The 26,996-nt window shown below is 49.3% G+C and overlaps 1 protein-coding gene across 3 annotated transcripts in view; it reads right to left on the reverse strand.

Annotated features, from left to right (window-relative positions):
• The window catches only part of LOC146207210 (aquaporin AQPAe.a-like), a 189,521-nt gene that overhangs the window by 22,688 nt on the left and 139,837 nt on the right, over positions 1 to 26,996 (reverse strand). For 2 of the 3 annotated variants that reach the window (XM_084608984.1, XM_084609042.1), the window contains one exon: positions 6,937 to 7,258. The exons of the other annotated variant lie outside the window; for it this stretch is intronic. In XM_084608984.1, the coding sequence (XP_084465110.1) occupies positions 6,937 to 7,258 (322 nt within the window). The remainder of the gene's footprint in view (positions 1 to 6,936; positions 7,259 to 26,996) is intronic. 3 annotated transcript variants of the gene reach the window in all.

Raw genomic sequence — 26,996 nt, forward strand, 5'->3', positions numbered from 1 at the left:
ATATTTTGTTCATCCACATTTGGGCTGCGGATGTAGGACTCCCAGGTAATTTGATCAAGGGGATCAGTTTCCTTAGCTCCTGGAGAATCGGAGCATTGCCAGATTAGATGATTTTGACTCAGAGGTACGTTTAAGAGATTGAAAGCCTCTGGGTCCCCTGTGAACTCATTATTTATTTATTTATTTATTTATTTATTTATTTATTTATTTATTTATTTATTTATTTATTTATTTATTTATTTATTTATTCAATCCTCAAAGGCCCCATTTAAGGGGTATTGCATGAGGGGTGGGCTTGAAGTACGGCGGTTACAATAAAAAATGTCTTTCGATGGCAGTCTTGAAATGATGAATTATGCAGAGTAACATGAGGAAAGAAACGATTGGCCTGTATTTTTCGCCAGGCCCTGCATTCTGAGGGTATTAGGGACCTATCTGGTGGTGGATAGATTCTTCTGTTTAGTCTGGGAGTCTCAGAGAGCTCCTTGTAGGTGATGAGGGGGTCTTTGTCTCCGGGTAGCGGGGTCTCTATGGCCGCTCGGGTGTATACATCTCGAGCGAGGCGATGGACAGCCTCATTGCCTGGTAGACACTCGTGAGCTGGAACCCAGATGACTGAAACCTCCCGGTTTAGCGGGTGCTTTCTCAGTAGACTGGCCGCCTGCTTGGAAATTAGGCCTTTGCCGAAGCTCCTAACAGCCGCCTTATTATCTGAAAGGATAGTTCTGGCTTTAGTGCCTCTACATGCTAACGCTATCGCAGCCTCTTCAGCTATTAAAGCGTTACACGTATTAATAGATCCAATGACTTTCTGGGAGTGGTTCCCATCTACCACTGCTATGACCGCGGCCCCTTCTAGCCCGCAGGCAGCATCGCAGCAGGGTGATTCCTCAGGAGGGTCGTTTATTAGTTTGCGTTGAATAAATTTTGCTCTATGCTGTCTTCGTTCCTTGTCATGAATCGGGTGCATATTTTTAGGGCAAAAAACATGAATCAAAATTGAAATTCCCGCGCGTGGCCCGGAGAGCAGTGCCTTGCGTGACGTCAGATGATGGTTCTCCAACGAACCAACCAACCACAGGCATGCAGCCGCGTCGCACGCACCCGCTGCCGTTCTGCCGAGGTGTGCGAACGTCAATCGCTGTCACGTACGGCACCATGTGAAACATATTATGTGATGTCGGTGAGCTGCCCTCGATGTCATCGGACAGGGATAGCTAGGCCTATAGTCATCCAAATGCATATATATATATATATATATATATATATATATATATATATATATATATATATATATATATATATATATATATATATATATATATATATATATTTGGCATGCATGGGCAATGAGGACAGAACGAGCGAGTGATCTTGAATGCGGCTAAAATTATTGCCGTATGAAGCATCAATTCCCTAAAATTTTTAAGCCATTGACAATTATGCCCTCACAAACCCGATGCAAGTGACCGGCGTGTATGAGGACGGCTGATCGTTACTACGATTCCCTCCCCCCCCTCCCCCCCCCCCCTTCGTTTTTGTTTTCTCGATACCAACCCTAAATCCGCCTCACTGTGAGTGAGATTATTGTCTACACGCCTGCCACATGTAAAATTGAATGTCATTCCAAAGAATGACATTTGTTCAATTTAATATTTTTCTACGCGCTCCTAAACGACCAAAACTAACGACTTTTTCAAATAACGGCATGGATAAAAATTGAGCGTACGCAAAATTTTATAGGCTTTCGATATGTTGTGAAAATGATTGCGCTCTGAGCGAAAGCAGTTTTCAAATTCCAGTTGAAGTCTTACATGGCATAAGTAACCAACTTGCTGATCACGTTAAGTAATGCCGAAAGTTGGGCGAGTTGGTTAACATTCATGATGGAAAATAGCGCGAAAGTACACGAAGGACGGAAGGAAGTAAGACACGGACAAGCGCTTGTCCGTGTCGTGCGCCGAACCCGTTTGCAAAATTTTGGAGCGCACGGGCTGGTCATACAGTTTCAACTATGTGCACTTTGTACACTAACGCACACTAAAGCAAGTTTTAAGAGCAACAAGTCATATCGGCATTGCATAGTGTGCCATTCGACGGATACTTACTTACTTCCGCGACCTTCGTGTACGTTCGCGCTATTTTCCATCATGATTGCTGATCACGACTATCCTTTACGAAGCTCAGCGGCGGTGTCGGCGTTCGTTTATGGTACGGAAAGTGCGCCGAACCCGTTTGCAAAATTTTGGAGCGCACGGGCTGGTCATACAGTTTCAACTATGTGCACTTTGTACACTAACGCACACTAAAGCAAGTTGTCCGTGTCGTGCGCCGAACCCGTTTGCAAAATTTTGGAGCGCACGGGCTGGTCATACAGTTTCAACTATGTGCACTTTGTACACTAACGCACACTAAAGCAAGTTTTAAGAGCAACAAGTCATATCGGCATTGCATAGTGTGCCATTCGACGGATACTTACTTCCTTCCGCGACCTTCGTGTACGTTCGCGCTATTTTCCATCATGATTGCTGATCACGACTATCCTTTACGAAGCTCAGCGGCGGTGTCGGCGTTCGTTTATGGTACGGAAAGTGCGCCGAACCCGTTTGCAAAATTTTGGAGCGCACGGGCTGGTCATACAGTTTCAACTATGTGCACTTTGTACACTAACGCACACTAAAGCAAGTTTTAAGAGCGACAAGTCATATCGGCATTGCATAGTGTGCCATTCGACGGATACTACCTTTGGGAGAAAGCGCCCTACAGCAGCATGTGTCCCCGTTCCGTCCTCTCAGGATCGTTTGCTCGGCGTAATAAATGTTAAGCGGTACAACAAAATCTGACCGACTCCAGCCGCATCAGCACACGACAAATTCGCAACACTTGCCGCACTGAGTGCAGCGAGCTTAGCACAACGGTGCTGCCCGCGATAGCGGCGGACAACGGCCCTCTGGCCGTGCGCTGCGCCCTATAATTAGGCCTAAATTGTTTCACACCAAAGCCGCAGCGAAAAAAAAAAAAAAAAAAAAAGAAGATGCAAGCTCGGCGACGCCTTAGCAGCGGAGCTATAGAGTATGAGAGCGGATGAGCTGAGCGACATATCAGCAGCTGTGAGCTGCGAGTAGAAATTCGCTTGTATCGCAGTTATCCCCAAAAATCTCGTTGCAGATCAGCAATCCTCAGTAAGGGTTTTTTTACATTAATTTATCCAATCGCATATTATTTAAGAGATCAACAGATTTTAGCATGCTTTTTTTTTCTGACGGTGGCTCGCAAACAGTCCGCCGTGCTGACATCGGCGGACTGCGGCAGACGGTACGTCGTGTGCGGAAAGATCTTCGACACAGCACCCGATTTCAATAATCGCCTAATACTGGTGAGGCCAACTCTAATATCAGAACCATCCTGTGTTGGTAGCAGGCCCCCGTAAAATGTTCCGAACATATACATGCGTTTTCAGGTGTAGAGGGGGGCGCCGGATCGCACGATTCAATTTGTCGCAAAGCTTTCTTTTTCCCGGGAAATCAGTGGTGAATCAGTCTGTTGTTTTTCGTAGAATAACTCGTGCAGCTAACAATACCTACCACCGATCGCTGCAAATGAATGCGTTAAATTAAATGTGAGCTGAAACTATAAGATAGTGACTCCAAGACCTATGCTGTTTGCAAGCAAGCTGTCGGCCGTGCCTGTCCTGCCTGTCGTGCCGGGCTGTTTCTGAGTAGCGCCGCCGTTGCCCTGCTCCGTGCTAGTAGCACCTCATAGGATCGTACAGGCGACGCCACACCGTACAAGCCGCGCGCAGCAGGGCCGTTGCATTGACGCCGTCGTCTGCTCGAAAACCCCTGCACGACTGTGACGTCATCAAGCACAGTGTTGGCCGTAACAATTTCCTGTCTAACAACGCGAATCCCGGAGCGCTATCTTTAAAATTACTTTGCGGGAAAACTAAATTGTCCTCAGCTGTGCTTTTTTGGAACACAATGTTGACGTTGAGAAGAACGTCTGATGCAAATATTGTTGATATCTGTGAGCATCGAAAAATCGCCGGAGTTGACCTTTCAGGTCTTTTGGGCCTCGAAGGTGCAGCAGCCGGACAGGGTCGCCTCCAAGTTCTATCAGGTGATGTTGGGGATAGAGGGTAGGGATAGGTTCTTCTGGCAGGCCAACACCATGTGGTAGGTGTCAGAACCGCCTGTCAAATGGAGGATCAAAATGTTTAAGAGTTGCCGGGCACAATATCGTATCGGTAAGCAGGTGCAGGAGCACCCGCTCGTTAGCTTTCCCCAGCCCTTTGCACGGAGTGGGGAGAGTTTGGTGAGTGGATTTTTAATATTCATATATTTTCCTAAATGTATAAGCTGGATTAAAATCGCAATCCTGGTCAGCGTTGGGTCCCGTGAGAAATGCCCGGAGAGAGCTAGAGCGCGCGGACGGCTGCCTTATTCCCGTGGAGACCTTGGTAACCTGGAGCCCAAACGAGATTGGTACGCGGGATCCGAGTTTCAGCTACAATTCTGGTAGATGCAGCAAGCTAGGGGAACAGTCCACCCTTGCTGGACGTTCCGAGAAGCCCCTCGCGAGTCGGTTATTATGTATTTGGAACAGGAGTCGGGAGGCTGCGAGGGCGTTCGCAACCTCTTCTGCGTGGATTGGTGACTGGGCCTTGAATGTAAGGCCGCCTACTGATTTACCCCCGTGGATGGCTGCGGCTGTGTACCACCCCTAGGGTTCAGGTTGTAGGTGTCCACGTAGAAAACTGGTTTGCTTCCATAATGGCGGTCCAAGGCTTCCACTCGCGCCAGGCACTGACCATCATGGTCCTCTTTGGGCATGTTGGCGAGGAGAGGCCTCACGTGGAGGGCGCGTCTCCATTTTTCAGGAATGCGATATTTCTCCTGTATGCGTTGGCTGTGTGGGATGTGAAGTCAAGTCAGAAGACAGCGACCCCGCATCTCTCTTTGTCAGACGCGTGTATTGGTTGGTAAGATGGGCCTCCCAAAGTTGCCTGAAGGTATTGACTATACCCAGCGCCATGAGGCGGCTGGCAGAAGTAGAGACCGGAAGGCCAAGTGCTCGTTTCATGATTTTACGGAGGATGACTTCGAGGGTATCCTCCTGTTTCCGCAGATGGAGATAAATGATTCGACTGGTCACGAATGCGTTCGCCAGCGGCAATGCGTCCTTGCATCGTAACTACAGCGTTTGTTGGAAACTCGGCGGACCATGCGGCCCACCTGGTCCGTCATTTGCCGGAGAGTGCTGTCTCGCATCGTCGAACACAGATTTCCTTAGATTCTTGAGTGGGGCCGCATTGCAAGGAGAGGTAGATTTGAGTCGAGCATGAGTGTGAGGGGCGCAGATGCACGAATTCCGATCTCTGTGGGAAGAATTGGAGACCACAGGCGCGGGCATAGCGGTCCACTGTGCTGACAGCCGTTTGCAGGCTGGCCTCCCTGTCCCCAGACGCCCTTTCGTGGCTCAGAGGGTGATGTCGTCGGCGTACAGGGCGTGCTGCACCCCTTCGACCACACCCAACAGATCAGACCGGTAAACGCATCATGGCAATGTTGAATAGCAGAGGGATACAGCGCCTTGCGGAGTTCCCCTCGTGTCCAGCATAAAAGGTCAGTGTTCTTGATTTTTAATTGTGAATTTATTTGCTTTCAGGGGCTTCATCCGAGATTTCTTGACCAGAATATCGGAAAGACGGTTAAGTAGGCGATGCCCAGTAGGCTACTTTACACGTGGGGAGGGGCACAAAGGTGGAATAAGGAAGAAAGAGCGCCAAGGAAATGAGTTTTTCACGTCTTTATAGACCACTATGATACAGGGACAGAGAGCGCACACTTGAAGGAAATTCAACCCCGAGTCCTTTACCAACTTCAGAGCGCCTTCACCGATTGACTGATTGATTAAAACTTTAATTTCCACCGATTTAGGAGGCCCCCTACTCCCCGCTCCTGGCACGCAGGCCTGAGGAACGGGGGCTGGAACCTCTGCGACTAAGGACTGGCGAATATACATTGGTTATTCGCGGCCTCAGCCGCCAGGCGGACGGCTTTCTGCTGGTCAGCGGGGACGTCGCTTCGCAGTAGGGTTACCCAGGCTTCTCTACTTTTAATGTTGTCCCTAGCGCCCGGAGACTTAGGGCATTCCCAAAGTATATGGTCGAGGGTCCCCCTCGCTTCGCAGGCTTTACATTTATCATTTTCTCTCTCATCTATCTGGGTGTGAAACAACCAGACAGGGCGCATTCCTTTGTGATGAAAGTTTGGCGCAAGGCCCCATAATATTTGCTTCTGTGATAAGACTATAGAGTTCAAGCGGCGGAGTGCAAGAAGGCAGGCTGTCGCTAAGTTTACCGAGGGCAGCCAGCTGCAAAGTATGTGCCCAACCGTTTCATCACACCCTTACTGCTCCCACGTTGGAGAGTCTGCCATTGCGATGAGATGGGAACAGGTGTTTGTAAACTCAGCTCCTAGCCACAGGCGGCATAACAGCGTAGCATCACAGCAGGGGAGGCCAAATGGTATTTGCGCTCCGCCGGGGTGGCGCAGCGGTTACGATTACTGTGCTCAAAGAAGCGGGATCGAATCCCGGCCTCGGCGGCTGCGTTTCGATGGAGGCGAAACGGAGTGGCGTCCGTGCGCTGTGCAATGTCAGTGCACGTTAAGGAACCCCAGGTGGTCGGAATTTCCGGAGTCCTCCACTACGGCGTCTCTCATAGCTTGAGTCGCTTTGGGACGTTAAACCCCACAAACCAAACCAAACCAAATGGTATTTGCATGCAGTTGAAGTAAGAGGCGAAAGTGGTGCGATACGTGACGGACTATACAGTCATGGTCTACTACTGGAGGCCGGGCATCTCATTCATTTGTGCAATTAAGAAAACGGGAAAAGGGAGGGGGGCGGGGTGACAAAAGCGCGCGTGCTTACCTATTACCGTATATGGAGGACGCATAGTTGGCCGGCCTGAGCGACCCAGCGTACGCCGCTTCGGTGGACGCTGGGAACGCCGAAGACGGAGTCGGCGAGTAGGTATTGCTGGCGGGCCTGCCGAAGCTCACCGCCTCGTACTGCTGCTGCTGCTGCTGGTGCAGCTGGTGCTGGTGCGCCGGCCGGGCCTGTTGCTGGTGTTGCATCAACTGCGGCGCAGGCTGGTGAGCACCCGAGGGCGCGCCATTGGGACTCTGTGCCACGGTCGCGTACTTCGCGATCTTCGCGTCGGGGTCCTCGTAATCGTCATCCGTGTTGGACTCTGTCGGCCCGAAAGACAATGAAACACACGGAAACGGAATTAGCAGGAAAAAAGAGAGAGGGCGAGGCATTAAAGTGCTCCACCAGCGTAACGGCAAAGCCAGCGCGGCAGAAATGTGGAACAAATTAAAGTAGCCGGGGATAAATTTGAGTGTGGGTGATTTTTCCATTAAATTAGCGCGTTCGAAGGATGCACTGACTGAAAACCGAACCGGCCACCACAACCTGTTTTCGAGCAGGACAGTGTTTATCTTATGTATTATTATTATTACTATTATTTTTTTTACCGCGTATCCCTGAACCTAAGCGTAATCTTGCACACACACAAACGATGACTTAGAATCGTTTTCCTTTTTTATGGAAAAATTCTCTAGTTTTAAATTTCAATTTTCTCGGCAGTAATGAATAGGTATGTTGCAGCTGTACACATGCTATTAGTGATAGCCATTTATTGGCGCCGCTATGCGATTCCGGCTTGGCTGTCTGATGGCACCCGCTGGTCTTCTTCGTTAGGGTGCCTCGATATCAGCGCCTCGCTACATCGAGGTACCTTACTCTTCGTATCTCTCTCTCTCTCTTAACTCACGCGTCGGTTGGCTGAGCCGTGCCCACAGTAATAGTGCTTCTTCGACTTTTTCCTGCGCTCCTCCGGCTCTGTATGACATTTTAGTGGGGCGTTGCCGCACGTACGACGAAGAAGCTGGTTCTAATAATGGAGAGGAGCTTCTGAAGCACAGCTAAGTCCCGCGCCCACGACGTCTGTTCACAAAGCAAGCCGCCTCTTCAGGGGTCCTGAATGCGCTTCCTTTACCAAACCACCTCTAATCGTGACGTCTATGGAGTCAAGCTAGACCGTCCAGCACCAGTCGTGAGCTCCTCACTGCTGCTCCTCCCATCGTACGCCCAAGTCGCTTCGTGGCGACAAGCTGAGTACTGGCCAGACAGCTGTGGCCGGGCCGCTGCGCTCAAAATGTGGGACGAAGAGCAGCAGAATGTTTATTTTTCTGAAAAAAAAAAAAAAAAACGCCGCTACACGTAGTTTGAAAACCACGAGTCTGACGGAAGGAGAGGGCAGAACTTGCTCTGCAATCCCGAACGCAGTGGCCTAGTATGAGAGCGCCGTCATGCTCATGGGAAACGCGACTCCGACCCAACTCGAACAAAATATTCAATATAGGAAATGAGGAAGGCGAACTAGGATCCGAAAGGGAAGCCGGCAAACGCCAGCCACAAATGCTATCACGTCATATCCCTGAAGCGTCTGAAAGGACGCCAGCACTAACCTCTTTCGTTCTTCAGCGACACAATACTGTTGTATCCCGCACAAGTTTCGGTTTCGTTTCCACACACCAGTGCTATCATCATCAGCACATTTTACTCTCTCTCTTCTCTCGAGTTCACACGCTCACACTCTGACGTAAATAAACAGTCTACCCTGAGCTGCGGTCTGCGTCTGTTCGTTCCCTCCGTCCGGATACCGGACACCACAAATACACTGTCGACGCTGCAAGCCGCGTCGTCAATGCCTTCCTACGCATAGCTTAGTTTATACATCTATACAGAGAGTCGCGGTAATTGGGGCTGAGTTTCAGGCAACTGTGGCTGCACGAGAGGAGCACAGCGCTCTGAGACTAAGCTGTAATTTGGATTTGATTCGCGCTTGTAAAGCAAACTGTCGTGTTTGTATATATTTTCATATGCCTTCTCCCCCATCGTCACCCATCATGATTCTCTTGCTTCTCCCCTTACCTAGTGCTGAGTAGCAGGCCAGATTTTAATCACCCCGGCCAACCTATCTGCCTTTCCTTTCAATAAATACATCTATGTATATATCTTGTGCCAAGCCGTTTTGCAGAAAAAAATATTTTAAGGTGGACGCCTTTCTAGGTTCATGGAGCGAAAATCTGTGCACGGGAGCTATGCGTCGAGTCTGTGCGCTGATGTGTCACTCGCAAATAGTGGACGTGTGAGAAGGGAGATTACGAATGAAAACGATTGATAGTGATAGGTAATGAATAAAAGTTGTAATTAGACTTCGATAGAGTTAATTACTAATGCTATTGACTAATAATGATTAATAATGGCTAGAAATGACTCGTAATGACCAATATGTCAAACTACGACTTTTAATAGCCGCAACTGATTGGAAATGAGTAACAATGCTTAGCTATGAATGGCAATGACTACAATGACTAGGCATGACTAAACAGGACTAGAGAACTTGCCTTTAGACGACTATGCTTCCACTGTTCTCCCCTTAAGAGAAGTTTAAGAGATACGTTTTTTCAGAGCACTACTAGCCGCAATCACGGATTTCGCCTATGTCTGTCCGAAGCCGCTCACTCTCTCTCTCTCTTCGTGAACTTGAAGTGGAGAAAAAGAAGGTGGCGCTGTCCGTGTGCTGTGCGATGTCAGCGCACGTTAAAGATCCCCAGGTGGTCGAAATTACTCCGTAGCCCTCCACTACGGCCCCCCTTTCTCTCTATCCACTTTCACTCCCACCTTCATCCCTTCCCTTACGGCGCGGTTCAGGTGTCCACAGAGCAAGTGTGACAGATACTGCGCCTTTCTCTTCCTATGAACCAACCAAAAGAAGGTGGCGACGCGCGCGTCGCACGGCTCAGCATTGAGGAGCAAAAGCAGTTCTCTCTCCTTATGTCCATTCGTCTCTGCTCAAACTTGAAGAGGAGGAAGGGGAAGTGGCGACGCCCGCATCACGCGACTTAACTGAGAGGGCGGAGCGAGCGTGTCAGTTGCGGACGTGGCGGCCGTCACTGGGCAGCGTTGCACAATCGTGTGTTGCTCTGGAATGCGCAGTCGTGTATCGCTCGCGCGTCCATAACTTAACTTCGGCATCTCTCCCCACGCATCAGTCACTCCTCAGCTTTCACGGCTCGAGTACTGTTCCCAAGGTCGCGGGATCGAATCCCGGCCTCGGCATTCTCTTTTCGATGGAGGCGAAAAGCAAGGCGTCCGTGTGTTGTACGATGTCAGTGCACGTTAAAGAAGAACCCCAGGTGGTCGAAATTTCCAGAGTCCTCCACTACGGCGTCTCTCATAGCCTGAGTCGCTTTGGGACTTTAAACCCCACAAACTAAACCAACCAACCAGCTTTCACGGATAGGAGACGTGCACGCGCGGTTCTTCCTGGACTTCGGCTCCGAGCCGCTCGGCGCGTCGTGAAGCAGCTTATTGTGCTGACCGCCGCGCCTAAGCAGTGCTACGCACCTACTTCGCATTTGATTGACTATACAAATCGACTGTAATTTTTTTTCCTTCTGTCTCGCAGGCATTTAACAGCACTACAATCGATTTTGACAGTTTTCATCCAGTTTGCATTAATCTGCGCTGAAATTAAAACTCGGCCTCACCACGACTGCGAAATGGCGACATGAATGGGAAGACTTTATTTTATTTTTTTTTTGGCATTCAGCACGCAAAGTGGCAGAATAACAAGAACCGTTTCTAAAACATGGTGTCGGTTCACTCGACTGCGGCGCTTTTCATATCTACCGCGGGTCGGAAACTAATTTAGGTCCCTGATTTTAGCTCTTCCATCAAACACGAATTATCCTTTGGCTGCCGCTTCAGAGAATATTATATTCACTGCGTTAGCAAATAGATTCATTCATTCATTCATTCATTCATTCATTCATTCATTCATTCATTCATTCATTCATTCATTCATTCATTCATTCATTCATTCATTCATTCATTCATTCATTCATTCATACCCATAGCGCACAATGTTTCGTAGGCAGTGGACACGTTAATCATTATGATCGGTAAGACAGCGTGCAATAAACATATTTTGCTCCACCGTCATTTCGATAATGAAGAAAAGCGCTGAGAAGGCTCAGTTAAACCTGCTTGTCGCATTTGGCTGGTCTCCGTCATCGTGCATGCGACACCACGTACTACATATCGATAATTTATTTAGATTCTCTAATGCAGTCAAATTCTAGTCTAGGATTTTGATGATATATACATAATGACTCACTGCTGTTCGCGTGCGCGCTAAATTTCACATGCAGGATTCCATGGCGTCAAAAAGCCTCTTCGCTCGTACGCTAGCGTAAGACTACTTCGACAGCGGCTCAGTAAACGCCCTCTGTCTCAGTGCCGCCACGCCTGGAATGCCATTAGAAACGCCTGCCTTCCTACGTCGCGCTACTCAAGTGGTGGAACCATCTGGTCTTAATCAGCAAGCCCAGGTAGAATCGAATGAAGCAGTGCCAAGTGGCTGTTCACATCAAGGGCCCAGTACAGTAATGCACAGAACTAAGCTTGTACGTCGCCCACCTCGTCGGAGTCATAGGCAAAACAAATGTGAAGTCAACAGGTGCGAAAATAAAACATAAGTGCACTGTAAGAAGGCCTCAGCAAGTGCGTGGTGGAGTGTTCCTGCTTCCGAACGACGTACTGCACTATAGTTTTGAAGGAAACTAAGAATAAAGGATCATTTCCGCACAGGCTACACAGTCACTGAAGCTGACAACAAGAAGCGAACGAAGAAAACTTGCTCCTTCATTTTTTGTCCCGCTAGCACTCGGCACAATCTCGAATTCAGTGTGGCAAGTAGTGCCGGTTCGATGCGCGTGCGTTTGAGAAAAGGGAAACGGTAAGGAAGAGAAGGTTTTAACGCAGCTCGAGGGAGGTAAGCACCTTCGCCCCGCTGCTGTTTACCCCACGCGCATGTAATACCGGAACTAAAGGCTACGCTGAGAAGGAAGCAGGCCGTTGCGTTTACGAGATGGCACGCGCTCCGAACTCACGGGGGAAAACTGATGTGTACAGCCTTAAAGAGGGAGAAAAAGAACAACAAAAAGGCCAGTTGAAGCAATGAAAAAAAAAAAAAAGAAAAGCCGTCTGTAATACCAGACGAAGTGTCTATAAAAGGGCGCTCTAAGTTGGTGTATGGATGCAAGTTCGTTACGAAGGCTACACAGCGTCAGAACAAAACTAAGCCTCCCCGTAGACACGGGTCTACGCAACTGCACTCGCACTGACATGGCGTGGACCGGTTGTGTGATCTTCTCAAGACAGGGGGATTTTCAGTTGCTGTGCTTGCTGTTTCACTCCCTGCGCCCCCTTATTTCGCAGTCTCGACGCGACAGTTTCACCACCGAACTTTGTTTTTGCCTTCTGCTTCAAAGAGCTTTATTGCGCTAACTTAAGTGCCATGCGGCGAAGCGTCACGTCTGAACGCCACCGTCTGGATGGGCAGAACGCTGCGATATTTTAGGCATTCTTTTGTTGTTGTTTCACAAAAACTGCTTCGATCTGTGTACGGATTCGACTTTGCTAAATGACAATAAAATCTAGCCGCCCTATAAAAATGCCGGTTGCTGTGCCAGGCTCTCCGTTGTTTCTATCCAGAATTCGGCACTACTCTACCCGCTTTTATTCGCGCCTAAAATACGAAACGCTAAACAAGATTGGAAGTTTCAGCTGCGCGGACTACAGACGCAGCACCGACGCGAGGCAGTGGCGAGAAAACATTAGGACCGGCGGCACCAGCCTAAACATTGCTCGCGAAACGATGCTCGTGTTTGGGGGCGCAGCGCTCGCAGTAACGAATTGGCTTTGTTGATGGAACAGCACAAAGCACGGGCGTTCTCCGCTCCCGATGTGTTGCGATTGTGGCCGGCGCCGCGCCCATAAATTGCGTTTCCCGACGGTTCGATGCGTTCTCGAGCGGCAGGTCTCATAAGATCTGTTTCCAGTGCACGCAAGCTCGTGCTGGGGCTCTGGCGCGCGCCTGGCTTTTCCACGGCGCGAGCAGAGCGGCGCGACGCAAGGGGTAATAAGGCAACTCGCCTGCCTCGAGAGCGAGCCCGGAAAGATATATTATCTCTTTCATCCGCGATTCGCCTTCTCTTCCGTCACGTGCGCGCGAAGCTTTCGGCCTGGCGGACTAAAGCAGCAATGGAATAGGCCCTGTCTATTGTATACAGGACAAGAGAAGCAACAATGGCATTATCGCACTCTGCTGCTACAATAAATATCGTGCGGGAAGTGAAAGTGTTTTTGCTGCCCGTGAAGCACTGCGAGTCGAACGTATCTGTTTTCGGCGTAATGAAGACGAGCGTATGTGCGGAATGGCACGGTAGTAATAGTCCCATGAGAGACTGGCTTCTGCTGCGTAAGCCGTCCGCAGACGTGGAAGAAAATACTTTCTTGAGCACTGCAGAGTTTGCACTGGAGAAATGCGAAAGCCTGAGCGATGCTGCTGCACATGGTATATCCGCGCCCCTTGTAGAGTTTTTGCTAGCCAGGAAGGGGGGGGCTGGTGCCGCACAGCGTTTCCTTACATTGGCACCCGTTCGTTGCAGCGCTATATATAATTGGTTTACAGGAAAGGAAAGATGCAGTATCTGTCACACTCTCCTGCAAGTGTGAGATTGGATCGTACACCGTCGCTCCTGTCTTGTGGCGTTCCTTGGCGCGCGTTCGTTGCAGTCATTCAAGTCGTCGTTTAATATATTGCTGTTTCGTAGTCATGATCAGTCATACCTCATAATGAAGCATCATGGATTATATTATGTATTATATATATATATATATATATATATATATATATATATATATATATATATATATATATATATATATATATATATATATATATATATATATATATATATATATATATGCATGTATGCGTGCGTGCGCGTGTGTGTGTGACTGGTAGCTTACCGGTATCGGCCAAGAGGAAAGTAGTATACAACAGTTGCATCTTACCTGCACTCACCTATGGGGCTGCAAGGTGGAGGTTAACGAAGAGGGTTCTACATAAGTTGAAGACAACGCAGAGGGCAATGGGAGGGAAAAATGGCAGGGTAGCATTAAGAGATAGGAAACGTGCAGAGTGGGTCAGAGAAGTAACTCAAGTTACTGATATTGTAGTAGAAATCAAGAAGAAGAAATGGGCATGGGCAGGACGTATAGTGCGAAGGGAGGAAAACCGATGGTCGCCTAGGGTAACGAACTGGATTCCAAGGGAAGGAAAGCGTAGCAGGGGGCGGCAGAAAGTTAGGTGGGCCGATGAGGTAAAGAAGTTCGCACGGGTCAAGTGGATGCAGCTAGCACAGGACCGAGTTAATTGGATGAATATGGGAGAGGCCTTCGCCTTGTATAGTCAGGATATATATATATATATATATATATATATATATATATATATATATATATATATATATATATATATCGATTGCCGCGAACAATTTAAGTTTTTATTTGTTCTTTTTTGACAGCCCCCGGAATGCGGCCTTATCACAGTGATCCTAAGCGAGGATCGATTCTGTCATTTGTTTTTGTTCATGTTCGTTGTTGCGAGACTCTGCTTTATCATTTCCTTTGTCGCACAAGATGCGTAGAGAGGAATCTAGAAGATTCCTACCACTCGCGTGTGTTTCTGCGATGCTCCAAATTACGCTAGTCACGGTCTGTGGTTTTATCTCGATGTTTTCCTGCCGCCTTTAAATTGAGCGCTGACGCGTGCGACGGGCTTTCTTTGTTCGATGACCGACGAGCACGTTAATTATTATCGCCGCCTCCGATTCTCTTAGTTCTTTTGCGGGCGCAAGTCAGCCCAATAAAGAGTTTATCTGAGTGAAGATCAAGCCTCCTCATTTGTTGACAACGACATTGTCAACACAACGTGACATCTGGTGGAGGTGCTGTCCTTTGTGATCCGGCCTACCTCAATTCAAGCGAAGACCTCAGCATCGTCCCAGTCATCCTGGGGGACCAGCCTACAGGTCACCGAACCAGCCGCCGACTTCATGGGCTCCAACTCGAACACGGTCTGCTGCCGGACCCCGTTCGACCCCGGAAGAAGGTCCCAACGTTGACAATGGCCCTGTCTACTGCATCCGCTGTCGTTCAGCCTCGAGAGCCCCTCCCCCCTCTTCATCTTCCAAGGACTGCTCAGTGAAGATGCAGAAGACTGAATGAACCTTTTCGACCATGTGGCAGAATTTAATATCTGGAACGACGCAGCGAAATTCAGTCAAGTCTATTTCACTCTTCGAAAACCTGTCCGTGTCTGGTTTGAAAATCATGCGGCTCCTTTCAAGGATTGCGAGACATTCAAAGTAGAGTTTTTGATGGCCTTTGCAAGTTCTGTTCGGAAAGAAAGAGCTAAGGCCCTCCTCCAATAAAGAATTCAGCTCCCAAATGAGCCTGTATTGGTTTATGTTGTGGGGATGAAGCGTCTTTTCGGCCCCGCAGATCCCGGCATGACAGAGGAGATGAAAGTGAACCTGTTGATGCGCGGTGAGATCAGCTATTCGCAGGTCTACTTCGCCATCCGCCAACTGTTGCCAATTTATGCCAGGGAGCAGCAAATATATATATATATATATAAACCTTAGAAGCAAGGACGCGGCTCTACAACCAGCCTGTTGAAACGCTGTCTGCAAGCCACTACGGCATCACACCTACAAGCGGAGAATACCTTCGTGAGATCATCCGTCAAGTCGTTCGTGAAGAACTGCGCCGACGTCTGCCGCCGCAAGCGCAGCCGAATGTTACGTCGCTCACGGACGTCATCCGTGAGGAAGTCTATCAGGCGCTGGTGTTCCTCAAGCGACGGTTCCGACGGCTCCAGCAAAAGAAGCAACAGCGATGAATTACGCTGCTGCATTACGTCGTCCTGCGCCTCGACGCGACTTTCCAAGCCCTCGCCGCTACCGTCCTGTTTCTGAAAGCAGCCCCTTGACCTCCACCCGTTAAGCCTACCAACGACCTCCAAGCCCCAGGAAGTGCGACGCCTATAAGACTGCGAACAACCGGCCATTATGCTTTCACTCGGGTGAAGCCGGCCACATTTTACGTCACTGCCCATACAGACGCATCGGCCTGCGCGGCTTCGCCATCGACGCACCACGACCCCGTCCTGGCGAACAAATAGAAGAAATCGAACACCACTTGCGCAGGACAGAGTCGCCAAGTCTTCGATACCGCTCTCCATTTCCGTACAGGGCACGCTTTGCGTCGCCAGGCCGCAAACTATGAAGACAGTGTGCTGGAAAGGTCCCCTTGCCCCCTTAGGGGAAAGTAAAAGTAGCAACTTGGAGGCGAAGTTGCTTCACATCACAGCGAACTAACGAAGATCGTCCGCCGCCGACGGCGACTAACGACAACGCCGCTATTACGCCGACGCTCCTTATGAAGACGCCCTCGACGCGCTCATACTTTAGTGACACCGCCGCTACGCACGACCTCAACATCCATGACGACGCGACCTGACTCAAAGCTGACATCGCCGCCCAGAGAAGTGACGACGGTGTGCCCCGGCCGCGACTCCAGCACAAGACGAAGCAGAGATCGAACACCGAAGCCAACATGCGGACACGAACAAGTGACCTCGAATTTGCTGTCGACGGTCGCACGGTTACCGCCTTAGTGGACACCAGAGCCGACTATTCTGTCATCAGTGGAGCGTTCGCCGCCAAGCTCAAGAAAATGATGACCCCTTAGGATGACCCGCTAAACCGTACCGCTGGTGATAACCTATTACGCCGCCGGGGCAATGCACCGCAAGGGTTACAGTAAATGGACGTACTTACCCTACCAGCTTCGTCGCCCTACAGCACTGCTCGTGCGACGTGACTTCGGGTATGGATTTTCTGAATAAACATTGGGCGATCATCGACCTTCGCGCCATACCTGCTACGAGAAATCGGACGCCTCACATTGCTCTCCACGTCCTCGACGGAGAATTGACCATATCGCCCCGATAAGCGTCACGTCCCTGTGGGTACAAAAGCAGTCGAAATCGCTGAACGGGTCGTCGAATTAAACATCCAGTTGTTAGTGGATAGAGGACTTGGCATCGCAAGAGGCATTGCCCCTTTTAGGAATGGACAAGCTCAGGTGCTAGTAACCAACTTCGAAGAATACCGGCATCTCAACAAGGGAACAACGGTCGCCTTCCTCGACGAATTAGCAGACATCAGCGATGCCCTCCCCGACGAGCCCGCGAATATCAAACTGACCAAGGCCCCCATTCCAGGTTCGATATTAATCCAGCACTACCCCGAAGCAGCCAAGACCAGATAAGGGCCATTCTTCAAAGTTACAGCGAATGCTTTTCGTCAGCTTCGAGAACTAATTTGGCCAAGCACCTCATCGTCACGGATGAACACGCCAGACGTCTGTGCCAAGGCCTTATCCTCGCGTGAACGCCAAGCCATCCGTGATAAAGTAGAAGAAATGCTTCGGGATGACGTTATCCATCCATCAAGGAGCTCTTGGGTGGCGCAGGGGTTTTGGTAAAGAAAGACGGCATCCTTCGCTTTCGCGTCAATTACCGGCGCTTGAACAGCATAACGAAAAAAGACGTCTACCTCCTCCCCCGCATCGACGACACACTGGACCGGTTATGCAACGCTAAATACTTCACATCGATGGACCTGAAGAGCGGCTATTGGCAAACTAAAGAGAGAGATCGCAAGAAAACTGCATTCATCCCACCGGACGGACTATTGAGGTCAAGGTGATGCCATTCTGCCTCTGCTCCGCACCAGCGACGTTGAACGAGTAATGGACACTGTGCTGGCCGGCTTGAAGTGGCAGATTTGTCTGGTATACTTGGACGATGTCGTTGTCTTCTCCTCAAGCATTGAAGACCACCTGAAAAGGCTTCAGACAGTGCTCGAAGCAATCAAGACATCAGGTTACACGTTGAAACCAGAGAAATGCCACTTCGCCTACGAGGAACTACGATTCCTAGGTCACATCGTTAGCAAGGATGGTGTTCGCCCTGACCCGGAGAAAACAGCCGCGATCGCACAGTTTCCACAGCCAGGCGACAGGAAAGCTGTACGTATAGTTCCTTGGGCTGTGCGCTTACTATCGGCGATTTCTCAGGAATTTTTCGCGCATGGCCGCACCATTGACGCAACTTACAAAGGCTGACGTACCGTCTATAGGGAAACGCCGCAATATGATAGTTTCAAGGAACTTAAGCGGCGCTTACAGTCCCCTCCTGTACTCGGGCACTTCGATGAAAATGCGGAGACAAATTCATACCGACGCAAGCAGCGTTGGCCTAGGCGCCGTTCTTGTTCAGAAAATTGGCGGAAAGAGTTATCGCGTACGCTAGCCGTTCCTTGTCGAAAGCTGAAGCCAACTATTCGACGACAGAGAAATAATGCCATCATTTGGGCCACATCAAAATTTCGCCCCATTTGTACGGACGACCATTCACGGTTGTGAGCGACCACCATGTGCTGCGACAAAAAATTGATCGGACTCCGCGGAATCGTGGACACCTACATCTAACCAGAGCCCGTATTCCGAGTTTGCGTCGTTATCGAAATGCCGCTATTTCACGTGACCTCGAGTCATCTGATTGGTCGAAACGCCGGAACTGGGTGTTGCCACTGCGGAACCGGAAGAGGTGGCAACATCATTTTCCAGTGTTTCCACCAATCAGGTGACTCGAGGTCGGGGAGATAGCGACACTCACGATAATGACGCGAACTCGGAATATGGACCCAGGTCAAGGTCATGTTTTCATATTTATTTCTTGTGTATTGTACATTGGTTTATAACAAAGGAAAGGCGCAGTATCTGTTAGACGAGAGAGAAGGAATATAGGTTTGACCTTCAAGGTTGTTCAAGGTGAAAACCTCCGTGACGCTGACGACTCGAAAAACTGGCGTAGTGAAGCCAATAAGTGAATCACATGAAATAAGGAAAGACGTTTACTCCTGAAATGAGACCCTGCACCCAACACTGTCGACTGGCCCTAGCGGTGCAGCGGTCACAGATGATTGGCAGGAGCGTCCATGAAGTTTGGTTTGGTTTGTGGGGTTTAACGTCCCAAAGCGACTCAGGCTATGCGAGACGCCGTAGTGGAGGACTCCGGAAATTTCTACCACCTGGGGTTCTTTAACGGGCACTGACATTGCAGAGCTCAAGGGAGCCTTGCTTTTCGCCTCCATCGAAAAGCGGCCGCCGAGGCCGGGATTCGATCCCGCGTCCTTGGGAGCAGCAGTCGAGTGCCTTAACCACTGCGCCACCCCGGCGGTAGTCCATGAAGTGGGATTAACCACAGTGTAATCAGAAATGGTTGACAGCATGGGCCAAAGGGCCTCATTAGCGGCGTTTTCGCCGCTGATCCTTGAGCTGTATTCCACTATATATAGAGGGTGTATTTTCGGGCAATTGAGCGCTCGTTTAATACACTGTCAGTTTGCGGGGCGATTACTCGCGTGTTGGTGGCTATTTCAGATTTCGCACAAGGTTAAACTTGTAACGTTTAATCTCCCAATGATTGCGCAGCGTTCGCCGCTATCTTGCTTGCGTCGCCTTGAGTTATCTTTATTAAATGACGGGAGAGATCTTTCGGGTTTCACAGGTAACCCGCATGAACTGCTCCCGTCCCTTCAAATCTCATGCGGATTGCCGTCCTATAATTGTTGGCAGCTTCTGTAGGAACTCTGTCACCTCGTGGCGTTGCGGCGATGGTTTGGTTTAGTTTGTGAGGTTTAACGTCTCAAAGCAACTCAGGTTATGAGAGACGCCGTAGACCTCTGGGTATTTCGACCACCTGGGGTTTTTAAAGTGCACTGACATTGCAGAGCACAAGGGAGTCTTGCTTTTCGTCTCCATCGAAAAGCGGCCGCCGGGGTTTGGTCACACATCCTTGGACATTGTATAACCCCTGTGCCACCGCGGCAGGACTTGCGGCGATGAGGTGCTTCCGTACCATCGGAGATTTTGCGCTTTCGAGCACACGGTAAATTTGCTGTTTCATCGATGTCCCCATCTCGGATATCAACGCCTTTAGTGAGCAATTAAAAAATGCCGAGACTATGACATCTTAATAAAGTCTGGTTGTAGGCCAGCTGATGAGACTTGGTAAGGAGCAAAAACCGTAGACACGACCTGTCCTGTCGTGTCTGCGGTTTTGTTTTTAACAGTAACACTAAAACAGTTGCCAAACATATATAGACCAACACCGTGTTTACAAACAAAGGGGGCGCTCGCGGCGCCGCAGTCGACTGGGGGTGGAAAATAGGGTTAGCTTCCATAGGAATACATGGAACCGAAATATTCCAAAGCCTATTTTTCACCCCCAGTCGGACCACGCTGGCGATAGAAGCGCCACCGCTTCGTGCTTACGTCACAGATCTGTGACGTAAGCACGATGCGGTGGCGCTTCTGGCTGTCCTGGGTGGCTGTCCTGTGATGTAGCGTGGCGTAAACTTCAGACTCACACGTACACTACTAACCTGTACCACAAACACTTGTTCTTCCTTACCCGCTACATAAAGAAATGTCCCAGCTGCCTTCAGCTCCAGCCGATAGCACTATACCATTCCGTTTGAGTTTGAACAAAACTACTCGGCGGCGTTAAACCGATAACTTACCCCACCCCTTCCTTTGGGAAAATGCTTTGTCCCGCACGGACCAGACCGACCAACGCCGGCTGATCGAGCGGGCTGAGAAAATAGCGACAGACAACGGGACGATAGACTGCGAGCCCTTATATTTATTCCTGATATCGTTCTCTGCCAGACCAGCGACAGCTGCCCTGGCGGGCCTGCAGGATCGCGGCGATACACGGAGCCGTGTACTGAGGGGTCCACTCAGGAAGACAAGGAGAATATGCAATAAATGTTTTCCTCCTCCCACAAGCAGCAGAAAAACGAAACCGACACTCCAGAAACCCAATAAGTGCACCCAATTCCAGTCTGCGCCCAACAAACGGCCGCGCTGTCTATGTACCCGTATGTACTCAGAATATAGGACGAGTCTCTCTCAAAGGGAAGCTGTTCAAGAATTCATTTTTACCAATGTCGCAAAATTGTTTATTAACAGTCAACATATCGGCAGATAACCCATCACGAGGACTGCAGTTTTTTCGCTATAACTGCGTCTGCTGTCGTCAAACGTTCCACTTTGGTTTTCCATTACAGCGCCAACTGCTCGATGCGGGCGAAAGATAAACAGGAAAAAAAGAAAGGAAAATATTTTGCTGCGCGCAGGAAGACTGAGAATTCCCTTCAATATGCTCAAAGCGGTATCCATACTGCACCCAACAGTCTCCCCTACGGAGTCCTCCCCGTTAAAAAACACATTAGCCACCTAAAAGCATCCACCCACCACTTTCCTTTTACCCTCCACAAGCTTACGGTGGAATCACATTCAGACACACAAGGCTAAAAGGTGATAGACGTAAAAGCGAAATACATGCTATACAAAATACTTCTAACGTAGATTTGTCGTATCACATCCTATAATAGCCTATGTATTTTTTTTTTTTTTTTTTTGCCGCAGTTTCCGATTATTACCACTTCTTTCGTTTTGACGCAACAGTTCTACAATTTCCACCCAACCCTTAACCTTGAGAACGCGGCGCGTCTATTTCGTAGAACAAACTCTACATCCGCATGAGCTATTATTTCTTCTGAGGCGCTGAGCACAACGGCGCCCTTGTTCGGATCAATACAGATAGTGCTACTTGCATTCCTTTCCGTTTCGCGTCACTCATATTGCGACTGTGTCATTGCCCCTGGCTACACATCCAATAAACGATGGCGCTCGCCCAGAAAGAAGGGGGGGGGGGGGGGGGGGGCACAATGACAGACGGAATGGGAAGGAAAAAGGTGAAAAGAATCGGGCAAGTGACGGTAATCGGAAAGTGAGTATCGGCCCCTGGGCCTCTCGCACCAACCGCACCACCCCGACGAGCAACGGTCCCTCATGCACACATATAGATTATCCACGTGGGGGCACAGCGACTCGGAAAGGCTTGATCCCCCGCCTCAGTTTGCAGGGGAGAGGCGAGTGCAGGGTGCCAAGCCGCGGCTGGCTGGAACGCCGAGCGAAACTCAAGCGCCGTGGTTTGGATTGCGAGCGCCCTCTTGACCACTCCTTCTCCTTCCCTCTGTGGTCTCTGCTGTGAGAAATCAGAGCCTGGACGAGTGGTACGAACCATGGCTAGGACGACAGACAGGTCTGGCAAGCCGGAAGAAATCGCCCCAAAGAGGCAGCCCAGAGTTCACCCCCCCCCCCCCCTTCCTCCTCAATCCTTGCCGACGGCTTCAGCTTATATATGGTATAAGCAGCAGCGAGTGCACTGCTCCGATTTGAGAAAAGCAAGACAAAGGTCCTTACCGATCGAGCTTAGTTTCGTTTTAGTTGTGCCTGCATTCTTTCGCTTTTTTTTTTTTTTGAGACCGGTGCAGGTGTGTCATATGGATTAGGACGCACGATCAATGAGAAAGTAAGTCGGCGAGGAGTTAACTTGCGATTCACGTATAATTTACTTTGATGCAGGGGAGAATTGGTGGTGAATTCTTGAACGAGTAGCGGTCGGCTTTGTTCAGATGAATTTCGTGAACTTTCTGAATAAAAGAAAAGGAAATTCGGGACGTGTGCTCGTTTTCCAGGACAATATTCTCGCTTTATTCTCGGCAGTCCTCGCAGAACCATCGCTGTAACACAAAAATAGCAGAGACCTTGGCTCGTAGCTTATACTGGCTGGAGTTATAGCAGATGCCATAAAGGTACAGAACACCCCACAATGAGGTTATAAGAAAAATATTTTGTTCGGAATAGGGAGGGCCTGCAGCCTTTTGCGTTTCCTCACAAGGACCGAATACTTGACATCGTTTGCGCGCAAGTAGGGCGTCCCTTTCTTCTTTTCCTACATATTACTGCCCCACCTTCCCGCCCCTCCCCACACACTCTCTTGTACCAAGAAACTTTTGTAGCTAAAATACGAGCCGTTTTCACGTTATCTAGGCAAATATCCCTGTCCTCATCATATTTTACTTCAAAATCGCAAATATTGAAAAACAGTCAAACCAGAGTATCGAGCATGAATCACCTCTTCATTATTCTTTGCGTGCACCCCCCCCCCCCTCTCCTCCTCCTGTCTTGCATTCGCCCATTCGTCTTCACTCGTACAAAGAAGCCGCTATTGTAAACAGCGGTGCTGTCGTAGACTCGGCCACCAGCGAAAGAGCTCGTGGCAACGGTGTGACTCGAACAGCAAGGGAGCCGAAGTACTTGCAGGGCGAAGGCAGTACAAATGGTGTCCGTCAGTATAGCAGTGGGCGACAGAGGAACGCCCCGCGAGCGCAGATCAATGCAACCGAACCTTGAACGCGGACTTGCTCAGCCGTCCTCTGCCCCATCCTCTGAGAAGAAATACGCGCCTCTTGGCAAGCTGCTGTTCCAGCCGGTTTCAGTGTCTTCTCCGTATTTCAGGTCGATACGCCCACTGCTAAATCCCCCCCCCCCCCCCCCCCCCTTATTTTTTTTTTTTTTGTCTGTTTTCGCAATCACTGCGCGAAACAATGGGGCAGCAGGGATCGGTCATCGACTTTTGTTCCCACCCGGTGCCGTGCCGCTAGTCTGGTGTGACCACCCTCCTTTCAAGGCGCGAAAAAAAAAAAACAAAAACAAAAAAAAAAAAAAACTGCTTGGCGGGATATCAGGACATTCCTTGGGGAACGCCTGGTTTCCCGTCGTTTGGTTCACCCTCTGTACCGCAGTGTAGTGCAGTGAAGCGTGAAGCACAAGCGTCGCGTGTACAGAAGAGCGGAAGCTGACACTGAAGAGAAGTTGTTTGCTGAGTGGACAGGGCGTAACAGTATATATATGTTGCGAATAATCCACAGCTATAGCAGTGGCGACCATAGCACCACCCGCAGTGTATGTCGCTTGCTCGCATAAAAATGTGCGTAAGAAAAATAAATGCCTTTGCGACATCAGTTGCAATAGAACATACACGCGTAGGGGATTGGCCGCGATTTGGTGTAGGACTGCGATGAGACGAAATAACCACACAGGTATGTCAGAAAGGCTTCTGGGGGTATAGCAAATAAGAATTTTCATCAAAAGGAACCCGTTAATTATATGTGTGGTCAGAAATAAAAGGGAGGTCATCCTGAGCGACGATTATTTGGCTGCAACTCTGCACTCAAGGGAACAGGGAAATAAAGTTCGTAATAAATTTTCCTACAATACTCTTGGTGAGCTCATCCTCTTATCACTCAAGGTACAAAACCCTAAATGCCCGAATTCAGAAGAGCACTCCTTCGAAACGTAATCGAATACGTAATTAAACTATGTAAACGAACCAAATGCGAATCAAGCATTCGTTTGACTATTCATTTCTTGTGCGAATACCCGTCCAGAACGAACATTCACACCAAACAACAAAGAACTAGGTTGTAATTCACGGACCTGTACCCGTCGAAAGATGTAACTCTAGTCTTCGCTATACAGGGCGCTTAGCAAGGAGTCACATTAGACGCCAACAAAAATTACGTTCTCTTACTGATGGCGGCGAGTGCCGTACCTCGGGTGATGAAATGGACGAGTTATGCTCCATGATCCCCGATTTCGGGCAGACAGAAGCCTGCTGGATCCGCCATGCTAATGGGCTGCGTTGCGGCGTTGCACACGCAAAGACCGGCAGCATGTTGTGCGATGTCGGAGTGGCCTTCGTTGACGGAAATTATGACGGCGTGCTCTATTCGCATTCAGTGTCTGATACTCGAAAACAATGTAAATACTGGAGGTAATCAAATCGTTTCGAATACCTTTGGATGTGCACTATGTGATTTGTTCAACGAATCGAACAGAAGGATATGCGATTCAATATTCAGAAATTTCCGATATCTGCAAATCCCTATACTGAATTATCTTTGTCTGCTAATCCAAAAGGTCTTTTGGAAAACGTTTTAGAGAATACCAGGATTTCAGCTTATCTAGAAACGGCATGTGTGTCATCTTTCCTCAGTGGTAGACCCCGTATTGTTGCGTACCTGTAGGTATGAGAGGCAATTAACTGAACGCAACAATACATCTGGACCTGTGCAGATAAAGAAAACACTGCAGTACTCCTTTGGTCCCCGTGTGCGCCATTAAATCTGCCGTAAATGTGCGCGTGGACGTATGCATTATGCCTTATACAGACACCTCATATAAGTCACAGTATTGTTGCGGGGATGGGTTTGTTTACCCTATGTGCGGGGAATGGGTGAAAACGGGGACCGGTCCCCATCGGGCTAGTGACATCCAAAGTCCTCGCTATTCGAGCTCGTTCTTCTCTACCCCGAGCAAGTGTAGCGTCGCGGCCTTGACCGCGATCACATAGGAGTGTTATGACAAAACAATTAACTTCCCATCTTCACTTTGAGCCCCTGTTATGGTGTTGTTAGGGGCCGAGCCCCAAGACGTCTATGCCCGGGTCACCAACGTGCCCTGAGAAGGGCGCGGAGCGTTTATTCACTCTTTCCCTTCCCGCTTCTTCCCCCACGCAGACCGGTTCGGCTGCCGTAGAGAAGACGCTCTGGCTGGGACACATGGGAGGGATCGTCACAGCCCCCTACTATCCTTTTTCCGTGTGTAACCGCAGCTTAGAGATGCCTTCCTCCGGTCTGCCCTTGTCTGGCAATGAACTCACCCTTCTTTCGCCCTATGCTGGTTCTTTAACTGCAGCAGTTTTTGTAAATATAGAATCGACAGCCAATTGAAGGTGTAGCCGGTAACTGCGATGTTGGTTGGTTGGTTGGTTCACAGGAAGAGAAAGGCACAGTATCTGTAACACTTGCTTTGTGGACACCTGAACCGCGCGATGTAGACTACGATTTTGATGCTTTGATGGTACCAAAATTTCCTACTCTAATTTCTTGTTGTGACGAAATGTCTGCAACAAACGTTTTGTAGCGAAAGCTACACCAGGCTAGCAGAGCCCATTTCGCGGTGCCCAGCCGGAGTCACAACTGCGCATGCGCCGTTACCATGACAACCGGTTGTGCCGAGCCGCATTTGTTCCGTCACCGCCTCTGTGCCAGTCTCCTCGCGGTTGGTTGGTTGGACAACTTTTATTTCAACCGGAAAAAGGCGCCACTCTCTCCGCTGCGCTGCCACCTCACGTGATCATCTGTCTACAGCACAGCTAAAAATTAGAAGCCGCAGCGTGTGAGCTAGCTAGATAGGCGCGCAATGGATGAAGAGGCGGACGGCGAGCGCACGTATGTAACGGCATCATTGGAGGCTACGGAAGAAAACGTCGACGGACCCAGAAGTTGTCTCATGGCGCGAGGCTGCCCGGCAAAGTGCGAATGAAGCAAAGAAGGGTAAGCGTCTGAAGAGCGGGAAGAAAGTCTCGCTAAGCGGCGGCGCCAAGTCTCGGATCGGCAAAGACACCGAGTCGCTGCCAAAAACTACTTTACAGACCACCGATCGGTCTTCGTCTCTGTAAAGCCTAACATGAATAAACATGTGCTTTACACGCATCGAAGACCTCGACATATCGGGTAACCAAACTCAGCCAAGCGATACTCTAGCTTTCGATACGTATATCCTGGCCTAGCTGAGCTAAGCCATTGCATTTTTTTTGTGTGTAGGTAATGAAAAAAAAAACAAAAACGCCTTGCGAAGTAGCATTAAGCTCGTTAACCAGTTTCTCGAATCAGAACTTGTTATCGTAGCAAGTTACGGCAAAAGTTTGTGCAAAAAATATTTTTAGCGAGCTCCGTGCTGTGGTACGAGAGATACAAAGTTTATGCACAACATTAGCCCGAAATGTTCTGTGTACATTTGATGTCTTTCGAAGGATATCTATTTACTTTCGAAGTATGCACTAAGTAGACGTTCAGTGAGCTTTATTTTATTTTCCCCATGAGAACAGATTATGGCCCGAGTTCTTCGTGTCTGCAATTTCTAATGCAAATAAATATTTTTTTTGTTTGCTTTCT

The sequence above is a fragment of the Amblyomma maculatum genome, chromosome 1 (genome assembly GCF_055883805.1).
Source record: "Amblyomma maculatum isolate TAMU_Amacu chromosome 1, ASM5588380v1, whole genome shotgun sequence".
Classification (NCBI taxonomy): Eukaryota; Metazoa; Arthropoda; class Arachnida; order Ixodida; family Ixodidae; genus Amblyomma; species Amblyomma maculatum.